Source organism: Pan paniscus, chromosome 10, assembly GCF_029289425.2.
Source record: "Pan paniscus chromosome 10, NHGRI_mPanPan1-v2.0_pri, whole genome shotgun sequence".
Taxonomy (NCBI): domain Eukaryota; kingdom Metazoa; phylum Chordata; class Mammalia; order Primates; family Hominidae; genus Pan; species Pan paniscus.
Genome location: NC_073259.2, coordinates 16,336,505 through 16,363,337, shown reverse-complemented (window position 1 = coordinate 16,363,337; position 26,833 = coordinate 16,336,505). Strand labels below are relative to the sequence as shown.

The window sequence follows — 26,833 nt, the reverse complement described above, 5'->3', positions numbered from 1 at the left end:
TTATATCTGTATGTATGGTGTGATATTAAATACTTAAAATATTATCTCATAAGTGCCAGAGAGATTGACCCAGGGAAAAGCACCAAAAATGTTAGTGGGACAAACTCCCTGGCCATTTGAGCCAGTTGGTGGAGCATAATTTACCTTGAGTGCCTTCACCCTCCAATGTCCGAACCTACCCTTATTGGGCTTTTTGTGTATTGCAAAAAGAGAAAATCCCTCTGTGCAAGATAAAACAGAAAATTACTCAATGTACTCAAAACAACTCACAAAAAATCGACCATTTCTCAAGGAATGAAACAATCAAGAAATTACAACCTTGAAATGACTTAGATATTAAAATGACCAAAGACTTTACAGGAGCTGTTGTACCCATCCTTCATGAGGTCAAGGTAGACACTCAAAATGAATGGAAAGGAAAAACTTGTCAGCAGAAAAATAGGAATTATAAATTATAAATTAAGAAAACAGATAATTTAGAAATGAAAAATATAATGTCTTAAAAAACCTTTATTGGGCATGATAAATAGCATAAAGAAAATGATGGAGGAAAGACAGTGTTCTTGAGGTTGGATCAATAGAAATTATATGCTCTAAACAATACAGGGTAAAATAATTGAAAAAATTATACATCATATCATGAATATGAAAGGCTATAACAAATGATGTACTATTCATGCATTCTGAGTTTCAGAAAAGCAGAAGAAAGAGGTTGATGTTGAAAGAGGACTCAGAGAAATAATGATCAAAAATTTTCCAAACACAGCAAAGAGCATAAACCTACAGATTCAAGAAGCTGAGCAAATCCCAACCAGAATACAACCAATGAAATCCATGCCAGGGAAATTCATTGTCCAATTTCTGAAAATTAAAGACAAAATATTGAAAGCAGAAAGAAGGAAATGACATCATAGTTATAGGGAAAATGCAATATAAATAATAGTGGTTATTATCACCAGAAACCAGAAATAACAGTAGAAAGGAGCACAAATATTTAAAGTGCTCAAAAGAAGAAATGGTCTACCAGATGTTTATGTTCAATAAAAATATCCTTCATTAATGTAAAGGAAATCCAGGCATTCTAAGAAAAAAGAAAAGCTAGAAACCTAGGAGAATTTCTTTCCAACAAACCTATCTTTAAATAATAGCCAAATGAAGTTCTCTAAACATAAAGGAAAGAATAGAAGAGGAATTTGGGGAACATCAAGAATGAAGTAAAAATAACAGAAAGGGGGAAAGTGGGCAAACACAATATGTCTTCCTTTTTCACTTGAGTTTTCTTCATATGTTTTAACCAGCCATTGCTAGCATTGAAGATGGAAGAGAGACAGGAAATGTGGAAAAATGACATTCTTCTCTAGAGCCTCTAGGAGGAAACTCAGCCTTGACACATGGATTTAACTCAGTGAACCCCAGTTCAGATTTCTGACCTACAAAACTGAAAAATAATAAATTCATTTTGACCTAAAAATTATAAAGGGATGTAAGGTTTCCATACTTCACTAAAACTGGTAAAAAGTGTACACCACTAGATTATAAGCTATGTACATGTAAAGTAAAACATAGAAGAATCACTAAAATCACTGTTCAGAGAGATACACTCAAAAATTATACAGATCAACTAAAATAGAATTATAAAACACTTTCAGTGGCCCCATAGGAGATCAGGAAAAAGAAAACAATCAAAAGTAGTATAAATAAAAAACAAAAAATATGACAGCTCTAAAATATCAAAAAATGCATTAAGTGTCAATGGTTATTGAAAGTAAATTTTTGCCATCTCAGTTTGTGATTTACGCTTTTGCATAGATATATACTTTAAGTCACAAATATTTGTATAACAACTAATTATACATAAACTCATTCATATTCTCATGCAAATATCTGGAAGAAGCCTGGGTGAGTCTCTCCAACTCTCACTGAGCCAAACCAGGTCTAGATGGGTAAGGTGTCCATCCTGTGTGTTCTATGAAGATTAACAGCCTCCCAAAGTCACACACTTCCTAATTCTCAGACAAGTGAATATATTAACTTACATGACAAAGGGAAATTACATTTGCGAATCAATTGACCTGAATTTAGAAAGGTTATCCTGGATTATCCAGGTGGACTCAATGTAACCATAAGGTCATTAACTGCAGAAGAGGGAGGCAGAAGAGTCAGTGCAAGGGCGACGTGATGCTATGTGATGGGAGGCTCAAGTGGCTATTGCTGGCATTGAAGATGGAAGAGGGCCAAGGAATGTGGACAAAAAATGGGTTCTTCTCTAGAGACTCCAGAAAGGGACTCAGCCTTGACAGGTGGATCTAACTGAGTAAGACGCATTATACATACTATGCTTCTCTACTTTGCCACAATTACTTAATTTCCTGTAATTTAGTGTTAGCCTTGTTCTAAAGATAAGCGCCTTCTTAGAAAGTGGTGGATAGCAGAGTGATACTCATGGCTAATGAACAATTTGCTATATTTTCTAAATTGAAAACAACATCGACAACATCCGGTTAAACTGGAATTACAAAGAGAAGAGAAAATCAACTTAATTTTTCCTCATTTACTACAGTGACCTTAGCCATGTGACTTAATTTCTTTAGATGTAATTTTTTTTTTTGTATTTTTAGTAGAGATGGGAAAAAATTAGTCAGTCATGGTGGTGAGGGCCTGTAATCCCAGCTACTTGGGAGGCTGAGGCAGGAGAATTGCTTGAACCCGGGAGGTGGAAGTTGCAGTGAGCTGAGATCATGCCACTGCACCCCAGCCTGGGTGACAGAGCAAGACACCATCTCAAAAAAAAAAAAAGAAATATGCTAAATTAATTGTGAAATATATGTATTTATGGACCATTAACATCAAATTTAAAAATATAGAAGATATTTTTAATAGTTAATTGGCCATAATAGTGTCACCAAACTTTTTAGAGAAGTCAAAGCAAGTTGAAGTCTCAGAGACTATTGCGTTTATTTGCTAACTGTATTATCAGAATGCTTTGTTGGTGCAATTAATAAAATAATTCTGCCAATTCATAACACTGCCAGACCACAGCGACCCAATGAAACTCACTGACTCTCAGAGAAGTTTATTCCCTCTGCCAATGTTCATCTTTCCTGGCAAACCATCTTTAGTGTTCCAGGCAAACTAGAGCATGGTGAAGTCGAAGAAGATTCTACTTTCTGTTCCATTCAGAGAGCTTCCTGGTTTTCAAAAGAGTGAGGCATGTGGGTGTGAAAGAGCTGAGGCATGAAATTTGGATCTTATCACAAGTGCAGAAGAAAAAACAGGAGATTTGAAGCACAAATGTGATATAACCTAATTTCTACTTTTAAATGATCACTCTGATTGTTGTGAGGGAACTGATATGGGATGAGCTGGGGGAAGAACATTACCAAGACCAGCTGGAGGCTGGTAAAGTCCTCCAGGAGAGAGCATCATGGCTGAACAATCACCTTCTAGTAAAGATCAGGCAAGTGGTCATATTTGGGACGTATTTTGAAAGTGGAGGCAATTAGATCGGCTAATGCATAAGTTCCTGGAGGGAGCGAGGATTTTTGAACCACTAGGTAAACACCAGTCAGTGACCGAGAAAATGTTGGGATGTGTTATGAGAGATGAATCCTAAAATTTCATATGTTGAAGACTGGCCCTTCAGGGCCTCAGAATATGAACATCTATAGTAGAAGGCGAGTGTGGTGCTGAGGGCTGCCACCCACCTCTAGGTACCCAAGCTCCTGCAGCAGTCCTGCTTCTCCCTTTCACCCACCCTCACTCACAGACAGTGTCCCTTTCAGGTCTTCCATTACCTCTGTTTTTGATGTGTCTAGTGAGAGCATAGCTGATATTTATGCTTTCCTGATACACTAGTCTCTCGCTGATTGCTGACATTGGAGCAGGTTAGGGAGCAGGCCTGAGCTGAGTGACCTTTAGGAGGATTTCCTGTTCTTTTCCTGTACTCTGCTGCCAAGGAGAAACCTGTCTTGCACCAGGCCTGCAGCTTCCTCAGTCCCCCACATCATCAGGCAATATCTGCCTGGCACTCCTCTTTGTTCCTTTTCTCTGACCTTCCTTTTTGACATGATGGTTGACCTGAAGTCACCGAGGCAGGACTGCACATCTCCAGGTCCTATGGGAAACAGTACCTGGTGAAACCAGAGACAATAATCTCCATAACGCATTGGGAGCTGCTGGGCTCAAGCAACTACTCTGTGCCTGAGATACAACTCATAAAGCCCAGCTAGAGCTGATCTACTTCCCACAGGGCCAGAGAAGAATTGCCAATTAAGAATGCATTCCCCCCTGAAATAGGTCTATATTTATTCCAGGGAAAATACCAATCTGCCTGGGTCCCTTACAAGAACAATGTCGTCTGTAGCAAAATCTAATCTACTAGGAAGCCTTCTTGTATTATTATCTGCAACTCTTCAGAAGAGCCATACCAGACCCTCATATGCCCAGCACAGGATCCACTCATGCACACCTGTCTAGGGCCTTGTCTTTATGATTTTCTGTCATCTGGCTTCTCAGCCATGCCTCCAACCAAGCTATCCTCAAATAAAGACTAACCATGCACAAAAAGTGAAAAATTACACAAGACCTACTCAAGGTCTGAAATGGAAAGTGCAGCTGGTGATTCTGAGTAGTATATTTTATGAATTGATGAACAGGGAATTTCTAGGTATCACAGAGCAATCAGCAGCTGAGGAGAGAGCAACCAAACCAGGACCCTGACAGGGCTTTTTGGAAACTTAATTTTTTATTGTCAAATTATACAGACAAAAATGAAAGTAAAGGTAGTGAGGAGTACCACACAGCTTTACTTAGAAGGATAAATAAAGGACACCTTTGTGGAGAAAAAAAAAGATATAGGACGAAAAGTAAACATGGCAATGTAGACTCAGAATACAAAATATCAACAAATAAGTGCGAGAAAAGGAATGAGAAAGAATGAGTATTAGAATATTACAGATAAAAATCCTCGGTGAGAAAGAACACTCTGATGAAACAGGTGACATAATTACTGAGTAAAAGCTGAAGACCAATCAAGGCAATTGAGGCTTGGACAGGTATTACAAATTACCTTAGATGAATGTATAATTGTGGCCATTTAATTATCAGTGATGACAATTACAATATTTATTAGAAGAAATAAAGTAGAGGATGAATTCTATAGAATATTCTGGAGAAAGTGGAGGTCTTAGCTATATGACATCGTGTGGCTCACTTAGGGAACCATATATTCAGTTTGTTCAGGTCTAGAAATTCCTTGGTGGTTTCTGTGTTCAGTTTTGCTTTAATAAACCCTAAAGATATTTTTAAAATACAAATATTTTAGCTTGCCTGTGTTGTATAGCACCAAGGCTTGCCTGAGTGTAGTGAGATTCACAGAAGTTTGGACAATTCTTGTAGCCTGAGCAGGCTGCGAGCACCTTTCTCTCATATATGTGTGCCTGGGAGTGTGCTGTCCTCACACATCTCACAGATAAGCAAGACCATCTCTGTTACATGAAAAATTTAGCTAAATGTGAAAATATCCACGCACACACATCATGAGAGATGGAAAGAGGCTATCAAAACAGTCAGAGATATTGGCCATCTTCACTGTTAGCTGTAGGATCAGTGTCCACCCCCCGACACACCCACACAAACTCACATACACAGAAATGAAAAGCACAGTGAAAAGCAGAATAGCAGTCTTTCCAAACAGATTGAAAACCAAAAGATGTCTAAAGTTCAATCCTGACACTGTGCCGACTGCTTGGACACAGTTCCGTCAAAACATTTGTCCAAGTCAAGTTGTGCCTTTTAGGAATTAGACACAAACAATATCCTACCCAACCCTTCCTGCTGGGCTAGAGTCCCAGAAGAAATGAGGGATACACTTGACCTGAAGTAAGCAAAGCAGAACCCAGTCTCTGAGGCGAGGAGGCCCACCTGGTAGGGAGCTCAAATGCGCCATAGTCCTGCTTGTCTTTATAAAGGGAGCTGCCACGTTTCTCCCAGCACAAAGTTGGGAGTGACACCAGAGCCTCCTGCAAGATGCTTCTGATTCTGCTGTCAGTGGCCCTGCTGGCCTTCAGCTCAGCTCAGGACTTAGATGAAGGTAAGATGAATTGGGGGAAGATATTGTGACTCTGATTGGGGTTTACAGGCAAATGCTATAGAGGAGGAAAGTGGAGGGAAGAGAGGAGGATGAGAAAACAGATGGGACCGCAGAGTTCTCATGCCAAGGATCAGAAGATCTATTGTACCTCCATTCCTCATCAAGGCCTCATAGTTTATTTGTTGCACAAATAGAATCCGATAAAGAATTCGTACTAGGGGTGTGAGAGAGTGAGATTTGCATTTATAGAGACATGGGACTGCTGTGAAGGATGTGGAGAATGCAAGACAGATTCAGGGAAGTACAGCTGTGAAGATCCTGTACTGATCCCAGTAGACAGGGATGATGGTGGCCTTGCTGGACAGTGGATGAGCATTGATGAAGGAGATAAACACATGTCAGAGCTACTGCCGAGGCAGAGAATTGGGTAAACACTTGTCTCTGTCTACATGGAGTTAGAGAATAACCAGAGTGAAACATTGTCATTTTTCTCTCTCCTGAATGTAGTATTTCAATGTGCTGGGAATGGCATGTGTAAGATTATATCCAAGTGGCTATGTCTGGTGGCTCCTGTTGAGAAAGCTTGCAAACATAAACAACATATTTACAGATGAAAGAGGGCAGAAGAATACCCAAATATGTCATTGAAATACTCAGAGCAGTTTAACTAAATAAGCGCTAAGGGTTTACAGGCAAACGCTATAGAGGAGGAAAGTGGAGGGAAGAAAGGAGGATGAGAAAACAGATGGGACTGCAGAATTCTCATGCCGAGGATCAGAAGACCTATTGTATCTTCATTCCTCATCAAGGCTTGGGGAATCAAAAGAGGACAAACAGGGGCCCTTCTATGTTGAGTTCCTGGTTGACGCTCAGTGTAGTAACAATCCTGCTTTCCCTTACGTCTTCTTCCACTTCCGGTAGCATCAGAGAGTGGCTGATGAGATCACAAAGGGGATGCACAGGGTGTGATCAGAGGTCCTTTATCCTCGTAGAACACTATGAGCCTTGAATGATTCAGGAAGTAACTTTTCCCATCATCCTGTACTTCTTTTCTAGATGTCAGCCAGGAAGATGTTCCCCTCGTAATATCAGGTAAATCCCAATAAATTCTCAGTAAACTCTGTCTCCATTTTTCCCTGAAAAATTGATCAGTTCTCCAGTGTCTTCTTATCACCATTTTCTTGTCAGGAATTGGCTAATACCAATGCCCCAAAGATATAAACAGTTTTCTCCCAACCTTGATTCTGGGGACCATGAGTAAAGAAATTCGATTTTTCATCACCCTTATGTGGATTAAGAGGAGTTCTAATTAGGAAGCCTTGGGAAGGGGGGAGGTTGGGAGTTGAGAGGCAGGTCAGGGAGAGAGGGGCCGGCCGTGTGGTGAAGACAGAGAGGTATGAAGACAGGAGGGTTTTCCAGCATGAGCTCAGCTCTTCTTGTTTCAACTCACACAGATGGAGGAGACTCTGAGCAGTTCCTAGATGAGGAGCGTCAGGGACCACCTTTGGGAGGACAGCAATCTCAACCCTCTGCTGGTGATGGAAACCAGGATGATGGCCCTCAGCAGGGACCACCCCAACAAGGAGGCCAGCAGCAACAAGGTCCACCACCTCCTCAGGGAAAGCCACAAGGACCACCCCAACAGGGAGGCCATCCCCCTCCTCCTCGAGAAGGGCCACAAGGACCACCCCAACAGGGAGGCCATCCCCTTCCTCCTCGAGAAGGGCCACAAGGACCACCCCAACAGAGAGGCCATCCCCGTCCTCCTCGAGAAAGGCCACAAGGACCACCCCAACAGGGAGGCCATCAGCAAGGTCCTCCCCCACCTCCTCCTGGAAAGCCCCAGGGACCACCTCCCCAAGGGGGCCGCCCCCAAGGACCTCCACAGGGGCAGTCTCCTCAGTAATCTAGGATTCAATGACAGGTACGATTCCAGTTTATTATCCATCAAAGGCTCCAACTGCTACAGTTCTCCAACTTCATTGTGCCAATGAATCCTCTGAAAACCTGTTAATATTGCCCTGTCCTGGAACACATTTCTAAAAATTGTTATTCAGATATTCTTGTATAGAGTATCAAGACCCTGTGTTTTACAGAAGCTCTTGAAGGCCATTCTGATTTTGAGAATCACTATCTTCAAATTACATGTCTTAAGTAGGGTTGACAATGAGGACATAGAACCATGTTCCCCCTTTGGCTCTCTCTATTTTCTTTCCTCAAACTCAGACTCCCATTTAAAGTTTTCACCTGAACATGCTTTGCTCAGTCCTGCCTCACATCAGGCTTTCAGGTACAGTATTCCTGCTAAGTGGTCCTTGAACTTTCAGTTGTAAAATAGTATCTCATTTTTAGTATACTTACATTTAAAGTCATACATGCTTAAGCTAACAAAAACTAATCTCACTGAACCGAAATGTGCAGAGCTAAATAGTAAGAGCCTAACTCATCTTTCCTCCCTTCTATCCTTCTCAAAACCCCCACCTTTTACTCTTTGGAATCTACTTTTTGAAATATATATTGCTACATAAATATATATAATGCTTTTATTACAAGCACTTATACCATACTGTATATTCAGATTTGTGTCTTACTCACTGGAAAAATTTATTGTTTAGAAAACTTTCTCATGAGTTCATTTAGATCTCCTCAGTGTTTATTGGTTAGTTTGTTTTTACAATTGTATACTATTCTGTTGTTTGGTTGTTCCGTAATCTATTTAACCAATCCCTGTCACTGGATATTAAGGCTGGATTCACATTCTCACTATTATATGATATGTTGCAGTGCCCATCTTTGTAAAAATAGCCCTTACATAACCAACAGCAGCAAAGCATGAACAACATAACAATAATTGTTTCTCTTTCTCATCTAAGCAACACTTTAAATCACATTATGTGCAATGGCTTAAAGAGTGAACAAAGAAAATATTACTTAGGAGAAGGGGGCTGTAGAAGGGATAGAGGGCAAGAGTAGGGGCTTGCATCTCCATCACTGCAGTAACCCCCAGTGAGGGATTAGACATTTTCTGCCATGTCAAGTGTTGTCTGTAATCTTCCTTGTTTGCTTGTCTTTTTCAGGAAGTGAATAAGAAGATAACAGTGTTTCAAATGCCGTGAAACATGGCATCATGCTCTAACTTCAGTATACCAATAAAACAATCAGCTTGCAATTTCTGCTGGTGGTGTCTCTTTCTGAGTGTTTGGGACTCTAGAATCTGAGACCCATGTCCACATTGTAAGAACATCCAGGACCCCTTCTCCTTGATGTTTCCAGCAAGCTTCTCTCCTCCTTATCCTTATTAAGTCATCCACCTGGGGAAGGAGTTCCACTGTTTCTTTCCTTCTCTGTCTTCTATAGCTCGAATTTAAGTTGTACCATTATTTTCAGGTCATTTCTTGATATTCTAGTCAGCTTATGAATGTAAGCAAAACAATACCAATGAAAGAAAATCCCAGAAGCTGAGAGAAAATTTAACAAGTTCGAAAGTAACCGATTTTGTTTTCTAGGGAAATGAGTATGGTTCTATGCCTCTATTCCCCAGAAGCCACTAGACCTATTTTCCCATATTTTATCACTGATCAGTTCTGTCCCTGCCTATGAGTCTTACTATTCTTAAGAAAACCTAAATGGATTTCATCAGAGGCAGCCTGACTTGAATGGGCAAAGAATTTGGAATCTCTCAGATTGCAGTTTAAGAACTCTGTCTTGCTAACTCTGGACTCATAGGAAGCTACTTAAGTCTCAGAGCCTAAGTTTCCTCTTCTAAATTTTTGAATAATCAAAATGGCTCCCCTAAAGGATGAAGACTAAGCAGATCACATACATGAAAAACTAGTGGATATAGTCATGTCTGCTTCACAATAATGATTTTAGGAAAGAACAGCAGACATGAAATTGTGAGGAATTAAATGCTCCCAAGTTAAAAATCTTAAGATTTCTTTGTCCAAAAAATCTAAGTACAATAGTCTCTGATATTGTTTTTTTCTAGGCTTTCAAACAAAATAGGAACACATTGAGTATTCATATATTTTTTAGCATTTTCTTTCTTATCAGGCCTGTAAAATTCTAATTAGGTTTTTTTTTTTAAAAAAAATAGTATCTGCTTATGGAAATTTAATTATGACAATTAGAAATGCAGGCTTTTGAAATCTAAGAGCTTATGAATGTGTTAGTTAATATAGTGAAATATTGCCTGCATAATGTCAATTTTTTATGTGTATCACCCAAATTAAAATATCTAGAATGATAAAACAGAGAAGCAATCTAATTTATAACAGACAGAAAGTCTAGTTCTTAAGCAAAAATAAAAGATACATACATCTTATAATTTCATTTAAAAAAACAGAAAACAATACAAACTTCAGACATGAGAGGGAGAAATTAATCATAGATGTGTAAAATTTTGAAAAAATCAGATAACATGATGTAAAACTCTTCTGATATAAAAATTTCCATGAAATTAATATTACTTTAACATAAGTTATCAAATATGACTCAAGAAGTTTCAGAAAAATTGAATATAAAATAACCTAAGAGAAATGAATGATGTTGATAGGAGACTCTCTGCAAGCAACTTTCAGTGTCATCTCCAATGTCAACGAACACAGAAAATTCTTATGTTGAATTTGTTAATCACTAGGAACAGATATTTCTAGTTTAAGTTTTTCTAATTTATAACAAAGGTTAAAAACATTCAGAATTCATTCTGTGAGGCTCATTAATGAAAATAAGTAGACCTGCAAAGGAAAAATACTCAGAAGTAAATAAACAAGTCAATGCTGTGCGGAAAATAATCCACCATGTTGAAAGAGGATGGTGAGGACGGCTCAATATTAGAAAACTGCCACTGTCTCCACTGATAGCCTAAGTGCTTTCACTAAGAAGTTCAAAAACAATCAGAACAGAATGATCTCACCACAACAGCCACCAAGTTGACCAACCCACATGCAGCTGGGGCTGAGTTCTCTCCTATTATCCTAGGTGAAGCCTCCTTGCCTCTATCTTTTCCCTTCCTACTTGATTTTATATCTCATTGCCTAATCAAGGATTTTGATTCTGTGCATGATCCTTTTGTCTTTTGAATCTTACCTGTATGCTCTACGAGATTATTTCAATCAGCACAAACTTGCTGAAACATCTCTTATTTTTACTAAGGTCTCCCTAAAGCTCTTAATGCTTCCTTACTGTGACATTATTTGTCCGCCTTCCTTATTACACAGTTCTCGAAACATATGACTATAGTATTTCCTCCATTCACTCACCTCCAATTTTTCTTTCACATTCATTATACAGGCTTTCATACTTTGCACTCCAATTTTGTGACGGTCATCTTTGACCTTTATTCCAGTCAGTTTAGGAATCCATTTTCACTCTTGCATCTCATTTGACCTCTGAGCAATGTAACACTATTGAACATATCCTTCTTTTTGGAACAGTTTATCAAAATCTCCAGGGATGTCTCACTGTCTCCTATGGTTTCCTCTACCTCTGCTGCTTCCCTCCTGCAGCTACAAGTTTATTGTCTCTCAAATCTGTTTCATCTTGGTAAATAGCATCTATATTCATCAATGTGATTTAGCTAACTGCAAGTCATTCTTGACTCTTCCTCATACATCACATTACATCAGGTCAAATGGACTATGCTACTATTTCTATGCTACTATTTTAAAGTTCAACCTTCAATTACGTTTCTACTGCAGCCATTTTTAAGCACCATCATCACTATCTGCCCATCTAAGCAAGCCTCATTTCTACCTCACTCCAAATTGCAAATCTATTTTTTCTCAACAGTTCCCCACTGTAACTATTTAATAATCATATTACACATGTGTCTTTTTTAGTGCATTTGCCCCTCTTTTACACCATAAGAACAAAATCCTAATTTTGAGTGTGGTCAAGTTCCTTAGGTTAGAGTCCTACCAGTCTCTGAACTTATTGACTGCTCTATACCTAATTGATCCAGCTATGGCCACACTGGTCTTCTTTGTTGTCATCTTCTCCTCCTCACTCTTCCCACCTCCCTCCTCCCTCCTCCCTCCTTCTCCTCCCTTCTCCCTCCTCCTCCTCCTTCTTTTTCCTCTCCTCCTCTTCATCCTCCTCCTCCTCCTTCTTCTTTTTTTTCTTCTTCTTTCTTCCTTCTCCTCCTCTTCCTTCTTTTTTATTTCTCCTACTCCATCTCCCTCTTCTTCTTTTTTGAAAAAATATGCTTAAATTTGCCTTCAATTTTATTTATTTATTTATTTATTTATTTATTTATTTACTTTGAGATGGAGTCTCATTCTGTCACCCAGGCTGGTCTGCAGTGGCAAGATATCGGCTCACTGCAACCTCCGCCTCCCAGGTTCAAGCGATTCTCCTGCCTCAGCCTCCTGAGTAGCTGGGATTACAAGCATGCACCACCATGCCTGGCTAATTTTTGTATTTTTAGTTAAGACGGGGTTTCACCATGTTGGTCAGGCTGGTATCAAACTCCTGACCTCGTGATCCATCCACCTCGGCATCCCAAAGTGCTGTGATTACAGGCGTGAGCCACCGCACCCGGTCACCCTCAATTTATTTTTAAACTTTATTTTTATAAATATATGTGGTTCAAAGGTAATTTTGTTACATGTATACATTGCATAATGGTTAAATCATGGCCTTAGGGTTTCCATAACAAGAATAACAAACACTGCATTTACTAATTAATGTCTAACTCTTAATTCCCTCCCACCCACTCACTCTTCCAAGGCTTCAGTGTCTATAGTTCTACCCTCTATATCTATGTAAACACATTTTAGCACCTACTTGTTAGTGACAACATGTTATACTTGACTTTCTGTATCTGGCCTTTTTCACATAGCATATTATCTGTCACATCCAGTTCCATTCGTATTGCTACAAAAGGAGTGATTTCTTTCCTTCTTTTTTTTTTTTTTTTTTTTTTTTTTGCAGAGTAGTATTGCATTTTGTATATATCACGATTTCTTTACCTACAAACCCATTGATGGGTTTCCATTGTTTCCATACTTAGGGTTTCCTAAGTATCCATTGATGGTTACTTAGGTTGATGCCATATCTTTGCTATTGTGTATGGTGTTTCAATAAACATAGAAGTGCAGATTTATTTTTCATATACTGATTTCATTTCCTCTGCATAGATACAGTAGTAAGATTGCTAGATTGAATAGTAATCGAGTTTTAGTTCTTTGAGAAATCATACTGTTCTCCATAGAGTTTATACTAATTTACTTTCCAGTCAGGGTGTATAAGAGCTCTCTTTTCTCCACATCCATCCCAACATCTGTTTTGTTTGTTTGTTTGTTTGTTTTAATCATAGCCATTCTGAATAGGGTAAGGTGATAGTGTGGTTTTGATTTTTATTTCTCTGATAATTAGTGATATAGAGTATTTTTCACATACTGTTGATTATTTGTATGTCTTATTTGAAAAGATGTCCATTTCTATCTCTTGTTCACTTTTTAATGGACTATTTTGTTGTTTTTGAGTTGTTTGTTTGTATATTCTGGTTATTATTCTCTGCCAGTCCTATGCTCAGTAGGGTTATCATTGGGAGCTGTGTAGACATTGCCACTAGTCCAAACTCAGAAGTGAGGCATAGGGGAGCATAACATGCCCGGCAGGGGCTCTCGAAGCTTGGGCAGATCAGTCCTGGGCTCCAGCCCAATGTCTAGTGTGCTTCTCTAGCAGACAGCCCTGTGCCCCCCTCCTCCCACCTCTCAGATTGCGGGGTCAGGATTGTTACAGGGAAACATAGACACCTTTAGTCTCTGCCAGCTTATATGAGCAATCTCCAAGCAACAGGCTGAAGGACTTACATGGAAATGTGATCTAAACCTAGAGTCTAGCTTGCTTTATAATGTGTGATTGTTAGGAGTTGGAGTATGTTAGCCACTAATTGTCTTCTTGCACTGAGCCCTGAAAATGTTAAATTTGGGCTTTTGGATAATCATTGGGCCCTTTCGATATGGAGAATTAACCTTTAGTTCTGGGAAATGTATTGTTTCATTGATGTGTTTCTCAATATATTCTGGTTTCTTGGTCTGAAATTAATGATTGTTGATATTAAAGAGAACAGGTTATAGGAGGTGGAAATCAAGATTCTACTTGGTACATGGTATGTTTACATTCATTTGAAATGACAGGTGGATTGCTGAGGTCCTTGACTCCTGTACAGATACCTAAGCGCCTGCTGCAGTCCTGCTCCTGGCTTTGACTCCATTCTAAGTCAGTCACAGTGTCTCCTTCAGCTCTTTGGTAATCTCTGTTTTGGTTGTCTGGTAGGTTGATACCCAATATTTATTCTTGCCTGAAACACAAATCTCTCTCACTCATTTCTGACATTAGAGAGGGTCAGGAATAGGGTGTGAGTTGAGTGATATATGGAAGCATCACCTGTTCTCTTCCTGGACTCAGGAGACAAGGAGAAGCTTGCCTCCCACCAGGACTGGAACTTCCTCAGCTACCCATTCAAAGAGGCACATCTGACTGGCATTCACCTCTGCTCATTCTCTCTGACCTTTCTTACCTACTTGAAAGTCTACTGTAAGCTACCTAGGCAAAACTGCTCATGTCCAGTAACTCTTTTGAAGTAATGTTTGGTGAAACCAGAGACAATCATCCTATTAACATCAGGGCACCTGCTAGGCCCAAGCAGCTACTCTATGACTCCCTTAAAGCATGTGACACTTAGTTGCAACTGTTTGACTTTCCACATAGCTGCAGAATATTTGACCACTGGTATTATATTCCTTCTCAACCCACATCACTATTTGTGTCAGCAGAAAAACAGAAAGTTAATCTGCCTAATCAACTAGAAAATTCAATGTTACCTGTAGCAATTCTTATATTATTGAAAGGCCTTCCTGTAATGTAGTAGGTCTTTAAAAAGTTCATGAAAATGTATGTTATATTAAGAAATACCATAAAAGGATTCCACATTTTTTGGCATCAAAATGAACCTAAACTGATATGCTGCAAGATGTCTGAATAGGAGCTATTTCAAGGAATAATGAAAAATAAGACAGGAGTTTCAAAACATCCCCTATAAGAGAAAAATACATTTTTCTAAAATTAAAGTGAAAACAAATAGAAAATTTATGGTTAAGCTTGCATGAAAGAAGGTAAAACCACTGATGCTTTCTGAAAAGTTCATGTGGATAATGGCTGAAGAAATCAGCAGTTCACAAGTAGATACATTATTTCAAGAAGGGATGAGATGGTGCTGAACCTCAAGTCTACAGTGACAGAGTATTCATATCAAATGTATCTTGTTGATACCACCATAGAAGAGGAATGAAGATTAAGAGTACAAACAATAGCCAACCCTTCAGGTTTTTTAATTGGTTCATCTTACATGATTCTAACTGAAAAATTAATGTTGAGCAAATTTTTCACTTTGTGGATGCCAAAACTGTGGCAACCAGAGCAGCTACAGACAAGAGAAGAAGTTTCCCTGAAAATAAGGGGATAAAGATCCTGAAGCATTTCATCAAAGAATTGTGACAGCACATATAACATGGCTTTATCAGTACAATCATGAAACAAAGCACAATCAAAGCAATGGCTACCAAGAGGTGGAAGTGCTCCAGTCAAAGAAGAGTGGATGAGGAAAGTGCAAAGGTAATTGTAAGAGTTTATTGGGAGGCTCAAGGCATTTTGCTTGTTGACTTTCTGAAGGGCCAGAGAAGGACAATATATGCTTATTCTGAGAATATTTTGAGAAAGCCAAAACTTTAGTAGAGAAATGCCTTGGGGAGCTTCAGCAGAGTCCTTCACCACGACAGAGCTCCTGCTCATTTCTCTCATCAAACAGGGCAGTTGGTGAGAGTTCTGATAGAAAACCATTAGGCATCCACATTACACCCTAATTTAGATCCTTTGGATGCTTTTTGTTTTGTAATCTCGTAACATCCGTAAAGACTATTTATTATTCTTCAGTTAATGTAAAAAGGACACACCAATAGCTGGTATGTTGACCAAAATGTATGAAAATTTCCCTTATGCTGTTCATTAATGAGTAGGATAGGGAAATGGTTGAAAACTGAGTATCTGATGGTAGAATTGAAACAAACTTACCAAATGACACCTTTACATTTGCTTTTTTCCATAGAGAACAAGAGGTAGAAGAATTAAAGATACTCCATCACTGTTGCAGACCTTTGGGGAGACCTAAAATTCAAATGTTTATTCAATTGGTTTTGAGCAATGTCTGCACTGCTTGAATTTGAAATTAAATGTGTCTTGTTTACTTGCATGAAGACACTTTATACATATCTCCCTTATCACTTCTATTCCTCTACTCTGATCTCAGTTCCTTTAAGGATTTGAGCTGGGCCTGAGATATCCCTGACTTGAATGAGACAAAAGCCTTACAGATCCATCCCAAAATTTTGTAAAGCATCAAGGAGGGTAGGGATTAAAATTGCTTATATGTGTTCAAATCACTATGCTACTTGGCTCTGTGGGAAATGGGGAAGGAGTGCTGAAGGATATAGGATGGAGCCACTTGTGATACCGAGGCAAGAAAGGAAGAGACTCCAAGTCTGTAGACTCCCTAGACACTGGGAGGTGCACTTTAAAAAGGTAAACCCTGGAGCAAGAAGTCAAGTGAAAAAGAAAGCCTTTTTGGTGGCCCTAGTCTTTTTTGTTTTTTGGGTGGTTTTCATTGTTGTTTTTTCAGACTTTGACTTGCTCTCTCTCTTAGGCTGGAGTGCAGTGGCGTAATCATGGCTCACAGTAGCCTTGCTCTCCCAGGCTCAATCTATACTCCCAGCTCACCCTCCCAAATAGCTGAGTCTACAGGTGCAAACCACCGAGCCAGGATCCTTTTGTAATTTTTTTATAAAGACTGGGTCTTACTATGTTGCCCAAGCATATCTCAAATTCCTTGTGTCAAGGAATTCTCCCGCTTCTGCCCTTGAAAGTAGTTGGATTACAGGCATGAGCCATTTCGCCAGGCCTGTAGTCGTTGATTTTACCTCAGCCGTATTATCCACTTTCTATAAATCCCCAGTCAGAAGACAGCAGGCCTACCCGGGTACTGTAATAGACTCTAATTAAGCAGGTGTTAAACTGTGTTGTTACTGTAGGGAAGACAGGAAAATGAAGTCCTCAAATTCAATTGAGATTTGAGCAAATGATGCACAAAAGAAAACTAAAAAAGACTTTGTGAATAGGAATTTTTTGGGACTCCTTCAGTGCACACTATGTATGCTATGATGTTAAATATACTTATAGTTTTATCTCGTAAGAGCCCTAAAGGATCATCCAGGCAGAAGCTCCAAGTAGAAAAATGTTAGTGGGACAAAATCCCCTGCTATCTGAACCAGTGAGTGGATCTCAATTAAGCAAGAAGGCCTCTACCCTCCAATGTCCAAAACTTCCTTCATTGAACTTATTGTGTACTGTAAACAGAGAAAGTCCTGTGTGTGGGATAAAATAGAAAATTACTCAACATACTTTATAAAATCAGAAACAATCGACCAATTCTCAAGGAGTTAAATAATCAAGAGATGATAACCTTGAAACAATCTGGATATTAAAACGGTGAGATTTTCAATCTCACTGAAGCAGGTGTTACAAACATCCATTATGAAGTCAATGTGTACACTCTCAATTTAAATGGAAAAAAAATTCCCAGCAGAAAAAAGAAACTATATAATATAATGACATAGAAATTTTGATACTGAGATATGTAGTGTAAAAAATTAAATAAAATATTATTTGGTGTGATCACTAACAGAAAGGAAATGATGGAGGAAAGAGTCAGTATTCTTGAGGCTGGATTAATAGAAACTGTATACTCGAACACAGGGTAAAATTTTAAATACTATTATGAACAAGAAAGGTTATAACAAATAATGTGATAATGATAAAATCTGAGCTTCAGAAGGGAAGAACAATGAGGATGCTATTGAGAGAGAACTCAAAGACATAATGGCTGAAAATTCTCCAAACTTGCAATGGGCATAAACCTACAGATGCAAGAAGCTGAGCAACTGCCAACCAGAATATACCCAAGAAAATCCATGCAAGCAACACTGCAGTCAAATTTCTAAAAACTAAAAGAAATGTTTTGAAAGCAGCAAGAAACAAATGACACCATAGCTATAGGGAAAACACAATGTGAGTAACAGTGGTGTTATTACCAGAGAGCAGAATAACCAATAGGATGTAGCTAAAATATTCAAAGTGCTGAAAGGAAAAAAATGTCAACCAGATGTTTATGTCCAATATAACTACTCATCAATAAAAAGAAAATACAGGCATTCTTAGAAGACAGAAAAAAAAATCTAAGAGAATTTCTTTCCAACAGACCTATCTTATAAAATGGTTCTATGAAGGTCACTAATCATAAAGGAAAAAATAGAATAGGATTTTTCTGGAACATCAAGAATGAGCAACAACAACAAGAATGAGCAACAACAACAACAATGACAACAAGCCAAAAACAAAAACTGAAAATACAAAGTAGGTAAACACACAATATCTTTCTTTCCTTCTCACGTTTTCTGCATGAGTTTCAAATGGCTCAACTGGCCATTGCTAGCTTTAAAGATGGAAGAGGGCCAAGGAATGTGGCAAGATAATGAGCTTTTCTTCTAGAGACTCCAGGAAGGAACTCAGCCTTGAGACATGGATTTAACGCAGTGAGACCCAGTTCAGATTTCTGAGCTGCAAACCTGGAAGACAATAAATTTATGTCAAAGCAAAAATGACAAAATTTACTGTGGCACTAAATGCACATAGACATATATTTAATATGATTCTGTTACAAACAGTGGGAAAGTGGGAGCAGTTAAAAAGACAGGAAAGCAAGGTTTCCATATTTTACTGAATAGGGTAAAATGTGCACAGCACTAGGCTGTGAAAAGCTATGTATGCATAATGTAACACAGAGCAACTACTAACAATGCTGTACAGAGAGTCACGCAAAAAATTTACAGATCAACTAAAATGGAATCAAAAAACATTTTCAAGGAATCCATAGATCAGGAAAAAGAAAAACAATCAAAAGTAGTATAAATATGAAAAACAAAAATGGCTCAAAAATACCAATAATTACATTAAATGTAAATGGTTATTAAAAGTAGATTTCTGCCATTTCAGTTTCTGACTTACACTATTGCGTAGATACTATGCAATACTAATAATACTAATAATGTTTTATATCATTAGCTCTTTTATTCCTATGGTAGCCCTTTAATAATTCCTTGCATTATGTTTACTCTTCAGATGAAAAAACAAAAGCTCAATATGATTGCCTGACATTTTCAGTCATATAGCTGGTAAACATCAGTCTGCTTGGTTAAATGTATTACTGAGTAATTAATTTTTTATAGCTTTGTAAAGGGAATTTCATAGCTGATTTTTCATTCCTGCTGGGTTATTGCTAGTATATAGAAATGCTACTAATTTTTGCATATTGATATTTTATCCTGCAATGTTATTGAATAGTCCTAAATTTTTTTGGTGGAGTTTAGATTTTTCTTTTTTTATGTTAACAATTTTTTTAACTTTTATTCTAAGTTCAGACGTACAATTGTATGTTTGTCACATAGGTAAACTTGTGTCATGGGGGTTTGTCGTACAGATTATTTCATCACCCAGGTATCAAGCCTAGTACCATTAGTTATTTTTCTTGATCCTCTTTCTCCTTCCACCCTCTACCCTCTGAAAGGCCCCAGTGTGTTTTTCCTAATATAAGACTATGTCGTCTGCAAACAGGAACAATTTAACTTCCTCTTTTCCAATTTGGATGGCTTTTATTTTTTTCGCATGCCTGATTCTTCTCGCTAGGACATGACATAAAGTAAAATGTTGACTGAGTGGTGTCTTATTTCAGTTTTTAGAGAAATGGCTTTCAGTTTTCCCCATTCTGTATGTTAGGTGTGAGTTCGTCACACGTGGTTACATTATATAGAGGTATATTCCTTCTTTGTGTAGTTCGTTGGGAACTTTTATCATAAATGGATGCTAACTTTTATCAAATGCTTTTTCCTACATCTATTCATATGCTTATTTGGTTTTGTCTTTATTCTGTTAATGTGATGTACCACATTTATTGATTCATGTATGCTGAACCATTCTTGCATCCCTGGGATAAATACCACTTGATTATTGCTAATTATCTTTCTGATGTGTTCTTAGATTTGGTTTGCTAACATTTTGTTGAGGATTTTTGTGTCTGTGTTCATCAGAAATACTGACCTCTAATTTTTGTTATAGTTATTGTTGTTGTGTTCGTGTATGTTTTTAGCATTGCGGTATTCCTGGCATTGTAAAATTAGTTAGGAAGTATTCTCTTCTCTGAATTTGTTGGAATTGTTTGATGAGGAATGCTTTTCCTTTTTCCTTATAAGTTTGGTAGAATTCATCAGTGAAACCATCTAGGCCTGGACTTTGCTTTGTTGGGAGATTTCATTTTTATTACTGATTCTATTTCTTTACTCATTATTAGTCTGTTCAGGTTTACCCTTCTTTCCTGGCTCATTTTGTGTGAGTTGTATATGTCAGGGAATTAATCTTTTTCCATGGTGTTCAATTTTAGTGTATACTTGTTCAAAACATACGGTTTCATTAGTGTATTATTGTCCAAAATATACGGTTGTATTTCTATGATATAAGTTGTAATATCTTTTTAGTTTCTGATTTTGTTTCATTCAGTTTTTTCTGTCTATATATATTTTTTTATATATGTATAGATATACAATATCTATACTATATATATAGTATAGCATATATATATACGTGTGTGTGTGTGTGTGTATATATATATATATATATATACACATATAGAGTATAGCCTAGCTAGACACTTAGGAATTTTATTTATTGTTTCAATAAACCAACTTTTCATTACATTGAGTTTGGGTTTTTTTTTTTTTTTTTTAGTTTCTAGTTGTTTGGTTCTGCTCTTATTTTTATTATATTTTTCCTTTCACTAATTTGGGGTTCAGTTTGTTTTTAGTTTTCTAGTTCCCTCAGGTGGATCACTGGGTTGTTTAATTGAAATCTCTCTACTTTTGGATGAAAGAATTTGTTCAAAGCATCTCCCCTCTTAGCACTATTTGTGCTGTATGTTGTGTTTACATTGTCATATTTCAAAAACATTTTAATTTTCTTCTAAATTTCTTCGTTGAACCAGTGGTTGCTCAGGAGCATGTTGTTTAATTTCCATGTATTCTTACAATTTCCAAAGTTCCTCTTAATATTGATTTTTAGTTTTATCCATTGTGGTATATGAAAATAAAGTATACTGCTTTTTCAAAATGTACTGAGACTTGTTTTGTGGCCTAACATACGGTCTATATTAGAAAATCTTCCACAGGCTAATAAGAAAAATGGTATGTTTTGCCACTGTTAAATAAAAATGTCTATAATGTATATTGGGTCCCCTTATTCTTAAGATTAAGTCCAATATTTCTTTGTAGATTTTCTGTCTAAATAATCTGTTTAATGCTGAGAGTCAGGTGTTAAAGTTTACACTACTATTGTATTGGAATCTATTTATCCTTTTAGATGTCATAATGATAGCTTTATGTATCTAGGTATACTCTAGTGTTGGGGAAATATATTTAGTTTTGTTATATCCTCATGCTAAATTGATCTTTCTATTCTTATATAATAACCTTCTTTTTCTCTCATTACTGTTTTTGACACAGAGTCTATTTTATCTGATGTTAATATACCTATTTCGACTTGTTTTTGTTTCTGTTTACATGGGATATTTTCTTCTATCCCTTCATTTTCAGTCTATATGTGTCTTATTAGGTGAAGTCAGTTTCTTGTAAGCAGCATATAGTTAGGATATTTTTTAAAAATTCACTCAGCCAGTCTATGTCTTTCAAGTGGAGAATTTAATCAATTTTCAATCAAGATTATCATTCATATGTGAGAAATTACTTCATTTTGTTATTTGTTTTTGTTTGTTTTACATATACTTTGTTTCTTTTTCTCTCACTTTTTATTATTGTGGTTTAGTATTTTTCTATAATAGTAAAATTTAAATCATTTCAAGTCTTCATTTGTCTGCTGTACTAGGGAGTATTTTAAATTTTTTGTGTTTTCATGATGGTAGATATTGTACTTTTGCTTTCAGGAGCAGAATTCCCTTAAGCATATCTTGCAGGGCAGTCATTGTGGTGATGAATTCTCTGTTTTTGCTTTTCAGGGAAAAACTTTATTGTTACTTCATTTTGAAGTTTGCCTATGCTGAAGATAGTGTTCTTGGCTGGCAGATTTTTTTTCTTTGAACACTTTAAATATATGATTTTATCTCTCTTTCACAGTTTATACAGTGAAAATCACTGTTAATCTGATGAGGGTTCCGTTATCATGACTCGATGCTTTTATCTTACTGTTTTTAGAATTAAAGACTTTTGGCTTTTGACAGTTTGACCACTGTATGCCTTGGAGAAGGACTTTTGGGGTTGTGTCAATTTGAGTATCATTGAGGTCCTCTATTTGAATGTCTTAATCTCTTGCTAGACTTGACTTGACAAATTTTCAGCTATTATTTTTTTTCTTTTTTTATTTTATTTTATTATTATTATACTTTAAGTTTTAGGGTACATGTGCTTAGTTTAAAATTTTTGTCATGCCTTTGCCCATCTCTTCTTCTTGAGTATTCTGGAATACTCAGAATCAAACCTTTGGTAACTACATGGTATGTTATGTTTAATACTGGCTTTATTTAGATGATTTATTATATTTTCTATCTGGTTTATTTCAGAAGTCTAGTCCTCAAGTGGTGAATCTTTTTCTTCTGCCTTACCTAGTCTATTGTTGAAGCTTTTGAAAATATTTTTTTTTTTACTTTATTCATTGAATTCTTTACTACCAGGATATCTGTTTGGTCTTTCTCATGACATCTAGGTATCTGGTGAATTTCTTATTCATATTCTGATTTTTTTCAGATTTTTGTATTGATTATCTTTGCTCTATTATATTTAACTAAGCTTCTATGTTATCATATTTATGAATTTTTTAGAAGTTCATAGATTTTATTTTTGTTGCAATCTCCTGCTGAAGAATAATTGTGGTCCTGTAGGGGTGTCATGTTTTCTAGCATCTTCATGTTTATTGAGTCCCTATATTAGTATATGCACGTCTGGAGTAACAGCCTCTTTTTGATTGGCTTTCATAGGGGAACACTATTTTTTCTATAGATATATCTGTAGTGTTGGTTGCATACAGCACTTTAGCTTTGATTCTGGGTGTATACACTAGCATAATATCTGTATGGTTTCTTTGTCTCTAGTCGGGATCAGTGGTCTGTGATTTCCTCAGTTGCTAAGACTGAGGTTGTTAGTAAAAGTTTTTGTGAGGTTTTGATGGGAACAGGGGCACTAGATGGGCCAGTCTGCAACACATGTTAGTGGCAGCAGTGGAATGAGCATGCCGGTCTTTGAGCCTCCAGACCACAAACATTGACACCAATATCCACAGGTTCAGTTGGGTAAATTATTGTACCTCCAGGGAGTTTCCTGTGGTGCTGGAAGTTGCAGTGGTGGGCCTGGTGAGTGAGTGGTTCTTGAGACTTTGTGCAATGTGCCTGGCATGGGTGATAGCAATAGCAGTAGCAAGACAACCCTCAGGCTTCCAGGTTGAATGTGCTGGTGGTAATGGTGATGGCAATGGCCTATGTAGGCCAGTCCTAAGAATCCAAGGTGTCACATGCAGGTACGTACTGGCAATGGTCTTGGCACAGGCTGTGTAGGTTTGTCCTCAGACCCATCAGAGAAGTACATGGGTGCCAGCAGTGCTGGATGGAATGGGATGAACCCAGACCAGCTCCAAAGTGTCCGCAGTGATTATTATTCTTGCAGGTAAGGAAGAGGGAGGAATTTTCTGAAGGATCAGTGTGGTTTCAGAGATAGCATATGGTTGTCTCAACAAAATAGCTACCCACTAGTTCCAAAGTGTTGCTGTAGAGGCAAGCTGACTTACTACCCCAACAAACAGAATACCAAAAACAAATATAGAGCTTTGAGATCTATGTCAGGAAAAATACATAGCTCAAGTATGAAAATGAGATGGTTCTCAGGGCCAAAGAGAAGTGGAAAATCATCAAGAAGACAGTAGGAGATGGGACTTCCACCTCCATGATGTCCATCCTTCCTATTCTTCCTGGCACCACACATGCAGAGAATCTCCCCCAATTCATGGATTTTAGAGTGAATAAAGTGAAATTGATGTTCTCAAACAGATTATTTACCACCTTGGATTCCTGGCAAGAAACTTGTTCTTCCTTGGCCCATGAGATGCATTATGACTCCCTTAGGGAAGATGAATATTCTCTGTCCTCAGGGAGGAATATTCCTGAAGAGAGCAAGAGACAAAATAGGGAGGAGGGAAGATCATCTCCAGTTCTGGACACTGTTCATAACTTGGCCAAAGGAGAAGCCAAATCAGGGTAGATGTTCAATAGCACCATGCTTTAGGAGGTACATTCCTTAGGTCACCAGACCATAACCCCTAGCCAAGTTTCTCATACTTCCAGGGTAATTCCTTTGGGACATTTCCCATTTCGGACAGTTAATACTCCAACCGTTTACTAAAGACAAGGTAAAAGTGAGGTTGAGACACCACCTAGAGTCAAAAGGGAGGCAACAGCCCAGCAGTGAGGATTTGCCAAGCAAATAGACTCAATAACAACAAACACAACCCAGACCTGAAAAACTGGAATTAATTAATAACCCTTCTATGGAAAGACATAGAAGTATACCCACAGGAAACAACAGCAAGCAAAGAGCCATGGCCTTCCCAAAAGGACAAAGGTACCAAACGAGTTACTGACCCCAATGACATGACAGTTGGTTAGCTCTCTGATCAAGAATTCAAAATAACAATTTTAAGGAAATCAGATATCTGCAAGCTAGCATAGGAAAGCAATTTATTGATTTATCAGAGAATTTTAACAGAGATTGAAATAATTTTGAAAAATCAAACAGAAATCTGGGGACTGGTAACTAGATTTGCTGAACTGAAAACTCATTAGAGGCTCTCCATACTTTCCCACCTCTCGGCTTGCAGGATCAGTCAGGGTTGGTGCAGGGAAACACATGATTCTTCTGTCTCTTGGCCAGGTCAGTGCTGGGCCTCATCTCAGCTCCTGCCCACTGCTCCAGCAGACAGCCCTGCCACTCCGTATTTTCCCACCTCTCAGCTTGCAGGATCAGTCAGTGTTGGTGCAGGGAAACACATGATTCTTCTGTCTCTAGGCCAGGTTAGAAGGGCAGTCTCCAAGGGACAGGCTTCAGGACTTGGATGGAAACCTAACCTGAACCTAGGGTCTATTTTACTTTATAATGTATGGTTATTCAGAGGTAGAGTATGTGAGCCTCCATTTGTCTTCCTGCACTGGGGCCTGAAAATGTTAAATCTGGTCTTTTAGATAATCAATGGCTTTTTTCATTATGGAGAGAATTATCCTTAAGTTCTGGGTAATGTATGGCAGTATTTAATTGATAATGTCTTTCCCAATATATACTCTGTTTTCTTTTTCTAAAATTCATGTTGGGTGAATTTTTTAATTGTCTTCACATTATGGACCATATCTTTGCCTTTTTGCTCTACCTCATAGGGGATTTCCTTAACTTTACATTTTATTGAACTTATCAATTTAATTTACAATTGCTCATATTCTTTTGTGTTCTCTGGTCAATCTTCTATTTGATAGCATCCTTTTATGTTTTATGGTTATATCAGAATATATTAATTATAGTCTTGTAAACGTTTCTTCTGCTGTTTATCTTACCTCTTTTCCTTCAGAATTACACTTTGTTCTGATTCTTTGAGTCTCATTTGATGGAGAATTTCTTCAATTGTCTGGTCAACCTTTGATTCAATTCATACTTAAGAGTAGGCACTAAAACGATCAGAAAGCTCTATGCGTGTTGGAAAAGGTCTGGAGAATCATGCATTTCACAGTAGAGGGATTGGATGCCCAGGTAGCTATTTTGTTCAGATCTCCAGTTGCTGCCCCTGACACAGTGATGATCCTTCTGAAGAATCCTTCATTTTCCTGATCTGAAAATGTCATCTTCATTATTGGTGTTGGGAAGATTTAGGGTCTTATTTTAATAGAGAAAGCTGGGCTTTGCAAGTGGTTGTCCTGCTGTAAGTGGCAGAGTTAGAATGAAATCTACAGCTTCTCATTCCCAAGTCTGCACAACACTCCAAAGAAGTGACTGCCCCAACTTACAAATGCAGCCAACCTCAAAGTAAATTTGTACCACTTAGTTTTGTCACTTAAACTATTGCATATACATACTGCACAGTATAAATACATGCAATACTATCAAATTTTATATAAACTCATACATATCCTTTTGCAAAAGTCTAGTTTAAACATTACCAAATCAGGGATAACTGTCTCCATACACGACTGAAACAAATTTGAGATATGTGAGATTACCTGTTCTCTCTGCAGGAGGAAAATATAGGCCTCACAAAGATGTTTACATCTTAATTCCCAGAACCTGTGTTTTATGTTAAATTACATGGCGAAGGGCAATTAAGTTTGCTAATAATTTGACCTAAAAATAGAGAGAGTTTCCTGGATCTAATACCAAGGTAAATGACAGGAAATGGCACATAGAGTTTTCTATCTTATAATGTGCTTTTGTATCTCAATGCCTTTTTCCCCTTTCAGAGCATACATTACTCAAAGGCGGAAAATATGTGTGTGCTTTTTTTTATTTCTGTGAAGTATGCTGATTGGTATTTTGTTTGGGA

General features: G+C 37.6%; 1 protein-coding gene across 2 annotated transcripts in view; it reads left to right on the top strand.

The window, feature by feature from the left end:
* PRH1 (proline rich protein HaeIII subfamily 1) overlaps positions 1 to 19,108 on the top strand; it is a 245,644-nt gene extending 226,536 nt beyond the window's left edge. Inside the window, exons 1-4 of one of the 2 annotated variants that reach the window (XM_063593350.1) lie at positions 1,663 to 6,091; positions 7,148 to 7,183; positions 7,546 to 8,015; positions 9,169 to 19,108. In XM_063593350.1, the coding sequence (XP_063449420.1) occupies positions 6,028 to 6,091; positions 7,148 to 7,183; positions 7,546 to 7,997 (552 nt within the window). In that variant the 5' untranslated portion in view covers positions 1,663 to 6,027 and the 3' untranslated portion in view covers positions 7,998 to 8,015; positions 9,169 to 19,108. Of the gene's footprint in view, positions 1 to 1,662; positions 6,092 to 7,147; positions 7,184 to 7,545; positions 8,016 to 9,168 lie in introns of those variants that run through there. The other variant, XM_063593349.1, reaches the window with a different exon arrangement.
* The last annotated feature ends 7,725 nt before the right edge of the window (positions 19,109 to 26,833 follow it).